Genomic DNA, 5,348 nt, shown 5'->3' with positions numbered 1-5,348 from the left:
CCGCACCACGGCCCCGAGCATCCGCCGCCGCCCCACGGCCCGCACCCCGGGGCGGCCGGGCCGGCGCCGTCCGCCGCCGCCGCCGCGCCCCCCGGGCCACCACCGCACCACGACCCGCACTCGGACGAGGACACGCCGACCTCGGACGACCTGGAGCAGTTCGCCAAGCAGTTCAAGCAGCGGCGCATCAAACTGGGATTTACCCAAGCGGACGTGGGGCTGGCGCTGGGCACCCTCTACGGCAACGTCTTCTCGCAGACCACCATCTGCCGCTTCGAGGCCCTGCAGCTCAGCTTCAAGAACATGTGCAAGCTGAAGCCTTTGTTGAACAAGTGGTTGGAGGAAGCGGACTCCTCCTCGGGCAGCCCCACCAGCATAGACAAGATCGCGGCGCAGGGCCGCAAGCGGAAAAAGCGCACCTCCATCGAGGTGAGCGTCAAGGGCGCGCTGGAGAGCCACTTCCTCAAGTGCCCCAAGCCCTCCGCCCAGGAGATCACCTCGCTCGCGGACAGCCTACAGCTGGAGAAGGAGGTGGTGAGAGTGTGGTTTTGTAACAGGAGACAGAAAGAGAAGCGCATGACTCCCCCGGGAGGGACGCTGCCGGGCGCCGAGGACGTGTACGGGGCCAGCAGGGACACGCCGCCGCACCACGGGGTGCAGACCCCCGTGCAGTGAACTCGCGGCGGGGGCGCCCGGCTCCTCCTCCTCTCCTCCTCCTCCTCCTCTCCCTCCTCCTCTCCTTCCCCCAACTTTTGATTGTCCTTCTTTTTTCTTTTTTTGTTTTTCTTTTTTTTTAATTATTTTATTTTCTCCTATCTTTAAAAAAGACAAAAAATCCAAAAAAAAACCCAAACAAAAAACGCGAAAAAAAAGAAAACAAAACAAAAAGCGAGCGAGGGAGAGGGCGAGCGCCAATCACAGCGGACAGACAGACAGACAGACAGACAAAGCAACTGCACCACACTGTCCCCTTAGACGGTAGCAGGTGCGATGCCGTATTTTGACCTTTCCAGACGAGTGCCCGTGCACCGGAGTGGAGTGAGTACCGCGCACGGGCAGGCAGGCGGGCACCGGCAGGGCAGCGGCAGGTACAGGCAGGGCAGGGCCAGGCACCGGCAGGGCAGGCGCAGGGCGAAGCGGTTCGCACAAAACTCTCGCTTGCTGGCAAAAACATACGGCGCTGCCCTGCCGGGGAGGGGCGGAGAGGAAGGGGGGACACAGCCACCTCGGGTCCCCTCTGCAGCCCCCTTCCGCCACACAATGGCAGACTGCATTGTGGAATGTCGCTCGGTGTTGGCACATGCTGCTGTGTTTATTTTCTGTGGATCCCCTATATGAATATGTGAAAAAAAAAGGAAGAGAACTGAAAAGCTATCCCTTTTGATGTAGACAGTATTTAACCTTACCAATTTGCACTGCAAGAAAATCGAAGTTTACATAAACAAACTCTTTATTTTTTCTTTTTTCCCCCTTCCTTTCCGACTTTAATTTTGCAAATGACTTGCATTTTCCACGGTAAGCGTTAGTCAACCAGTGACCGATCTACGATATGTTAATGTGTTTTAGCCTTTGCTTTATGTGTATTTGTGAACTTTTGTTATAAACAAGTCTTCTTAAATACGTGTAACGCTTATTTTCTCCTTTTACTGAAGCAAAAAGAATTAGTATATGTGTATGTATGTATGCATATGCACGCATGCATAGACTTACATATATACACATATATATAACCTCTATATATACACATATATGTGCACCTCCAGCTTCTGTTCTCCAGAGGCGTGACTCTCGTAATTGCTTTAATATATGCCTTCAATGGCAAGAGTCGAGTTTGGAGAAGGGAGAATAAATGCAAATCAACAAAGTAAACTTCATTTTCAGGCAGTGTGTCCAGGGGCCAAGGCCCAGCCAGAAGGGGAGTAAAAAAATATGTGCAATCCTTCCAGATTGTGTCAGTGTGGGTGATCAAGGCCCGGTGTGGGGAAGGCAGAGAGGGAACAACATGTTTCCAGAGTTTTCACGGAGAAAGTGGCACTTCCTTGAGAGGGAAAGGGGATTATTTAGTTTCCCCACCACCGCCCCCTCAGCGCCCTTTCCTTCCCCTCCTCCCCCCGCGGCTCCCGTGCGTGCGTGCTTTTGGCATCCCCAGTCTCACAGCCCGGGCAGCCCGGCCGATATCACCCTTCAAACTTTCTTTCATTGAGCGGTTTCGCATTAAGGCAGAGCCAAGGAGAGCCTGAGGAGCTGCTGGGCCCGAGGTGGGGGTCGGGTGCTTACGACTGCCTGTAAACACACACTGCCCCCTCCTCTCCGCAGAGACCGTGTGCATTTCTTTCCCATTTTTAATTTTCGTATTTTATTTTCTATTCGTATCCAGCCCCTCTCCCTCCCCATCCTCCCCTTGTCCTTTGGTCAGATTGTGGTATAATTTATTGAAGGAAAGGAACAGTTTTAACTTGGGCAGCCTTGTGTCTTTCACTGGGGAATGAAATGAAGTGGGGAAAAAAATGCCATTTTTCAATCCGTGTTTTTTTCCACCCCTTTGTTAATAGTTTTAAAGTGCATTTCGTGACATTATCTTGATGGGAAATGGTCAACTTCCCCCCCCCCCCCCCCCAAAAAAGAGAAAAACCTACGGGGACAAAAGGAAAAAAAAGGAAAAAAAAGGAAAACAAAAAGCTCTGAAGGGAAGCAGAGGAGCGGGACCTTGGAGCAGCGCATGTATGTGCGTGTGTCTGCGTGCGTGTTTGTGTACTTATGCACACACACAGCTATGCATATACATTAGAGGAACTTTAAACTATGATAGTTATAAATTCATAAAGGGATCGTTTAGTCAGCACAAATGGGTGCTATAGAGACAAAGCATTTTTATAATCTAAAAGTTTACTTAGTTGAGTGTTGGACAATTATGGAGAAAAAACAGTGAAGCATTCTCTCGCAGAACTCTCCTATAAATATTGCATTCAGTAGCTAAGGCTTTAGAATATGTTTCTCATTGTCTTTTAAAACGCCTGTGACACTGGGTTTTCTTTCCTTGTTTCTTTCTCCCTTTCTTTCTTGCTTTCTTTCTCTCTTCTTGGTAAGACAGATGATGATTTCTAAGAGGCACATGCATTAGCCTTTTTCCTGGTTTTCCAACAATTGTTACAAAGATACGGGCACCAAGCTTTTCTCTTTTCTTTCTTTCTTTTTTGTTTTTGTTTGTTTGTTTGTTTGTTTATTTGTTTTTCTTTTTGTTGTTGTTGTTGAGCTGCTTGTTATTTAAAGTGTTGAGGACTAGCGCCTAGTGAAGTGAATCAGATCAGGGCAGATCCAGTGGTAAAGGGAGGAAATGAACTTTCAGACACTTATTAATACGTGCGTAAGGTCAGAAAACGGAGTCAAGAGGATGTTTGAAAAAGCCTCAAACTCCAAATAGGTTTACTAAAAAAAAAAGTTACCACGCAAACCTTACCACTATGTATATATGTTTAATATTTGTCCTTTGAAATGCAGAAATAGTTTCAATGTTTTCTTTGTCTATTTTTCTTTTTTTTTTAAATGCTACCCAGGGAAATATTTTCATATCATTTTTAAGTGGCCTGCCTCAATGTATATTTATTTCTTTTAAAGCAAACAGGTTCTGGAAACTGTTTTTCTGTAGCTTTAAATGAGTAGGTGAACAAAATCTATATGGGATGTAATTTTTTTTGGTTCAGTCTCTTTAAAAATACTTTGTTTTGGTACATTTGGATGTGCTTGTGGGGAAAAATAAAAACGCAGAGATCCTTATATATTTATGTTAAAGTAATATTTTATTATCTACATAAACAGAAATGCACAATACCTTCATAGTTTCTTCTAATTATTGAAATATCGTTATTTTATTTTTAAAGATAGCACAGATTTGCATAGTTCTTAAGATTTGGAAGGAGAAGACCCCAGTACTTATACTGAGTTGAGTTCTGTGTAAAAGCACCGCCATTCCTTTATATTTCATGGAATTTTTGGAATAAATTTGATGCCTATACTGAGAGGTTCCATGCTCATAACTTTCAGGGTCTTGAAGGAGAGCCTCAGAAACTGTGTTCATTGTGTCTCTCCGCAGATGAACCGCAGCCGTGTGTTTTGGAGCATTGATTTCTGTGCGAGTAGGGGTGTCCTGCCTTTGATGCTGGTGGGGAGATCTGCTAGATCTACTCCTCAAGTTGGTTGCATATTCTGGCTGAAGGCATGGTGGAGAAGAGACTCAATTCTTCTCGGTCTCCTTGATAATTTAAGATCTGATTCTTTAAAAAAAAAAAAAAAAAAAAAAAAAAAAAAAAAGAAAGAAAAAAGGAGAGAGAGAAAAAGAAAAAAAGAAAAACAAAAAGGCGGGGCTTAATGATGGTAGTACCATTTGCAGGAGGAAGAATGCGGCTGCCCGGCGGGGCTGCGCACCCCCGGGCCGAGCCGGGCCCCGGCCCCCGCGGCGACGGCCCCGAGCCGACAGGGCCGGGGCTCTCACATTATAGGCGTCTGCGGCTCCGTGTCTGTAACGACCTGGTCGGTTTTTCTCGGAGGAGTCCCAGCTGGGCACACGCGGGACTGGTGCGCTGGCGAGTGACATCCAGCTGGGCAGTGTTCGCATACGCAGTGGAGTTTTTAGGTCCTTTTTGGCTGGCTCAGTTTCCTAGATAAGATATCCTGTTCTTCTCCTCCCCCCCACCCCATTCACGATAGTTTCTAGGCTTATTAGATTTAATCATCTTTTCTAACTTCTAGTCAATATTATACTCATCCCGAACAGATTCAGCTAAATGATCTTATCAATAGTTTCGAAGAGAAGTGACAGAAAGAAGAAGTGTTTTGTGACCGCAGACGTGCTGACGGGTAAAATGTTGAAGCTGGGTATGGATTTAAAAGTCCTTGGTCAATAGCCCGCGGAACGGGCTGCGGAAAGCGAGCAGCCTCTGCCCTCTGCAGGACACTCGGTGGGCGCCCAGGGAATATTTCGCCTTTGACAACAGGGACCCGCTATCGGGGAGCGCTCCCGTGTCGGGTGGACAGGAGGTGACTTGGATGGATGGTGATGGCCGCCGAGAGCCGGCGGCGGGACAGCGCGACCGGGCGCTGCTCGGCGGGAGCCCCCGGGCTGCTCCTCCGGGGCCCTTTGCCCAGCAAGGGGCTGACCTTATGGGAGCGACTTCGCTCGCCCTTCTGGACTGGTTGTGGGGAGGTCGGCCGGTTCGGGGGTCATTCTTCCTGTTTCCTTCAGTCACTCTTTTAAGAGAGAGGTGGAAATGGAGCAACCATAGGATGCTCCTTCTGCAGGTGGATGTCAGGGTGCGCGATCGCTTTCCGGGCTCCCCCGCTCTCATTCCCAG

General features: G+C 48.2%; 1 protein-coding gene across 1 annotated transcript; it reads left to right on the top strand.

The window, feature by feature from the left end:
- Nucleotides 1–763, top strand: POU3F2 (POU class 3 homeobox 2; the record flags this gene model as incomplete). The annotated part of the gene is made up of 1 exon (XM_027698241.1): nucleotides 1–763. A coding segment is annotated over one exon (675 nt), but the record flags the coding sequence as incomplete, so codon positions are not given.
- Nucleotides 764–5,348: the final 4,585 nt, after the last annotated feature.

This window comes from Neopelma chrysocephalum, unplaced genomic scaffold (assembly GCF_003984885.1).
Source record: "Neopelma chrysocephalum unplaced genomic scaffold, ASM398488v2 Primary Assembly neopelma1_23b, whole genome shotgun sequence".
Taxonomy (NCBI): Eukaryota; Metazoa; Chordata; class Aves; order Passeriformes; family Pipridae; genus Neopelma; species Neopelma chrysocephalum.
This window is presented reverse-complemented; position numbering and strand designations above follow the sequence as displayed.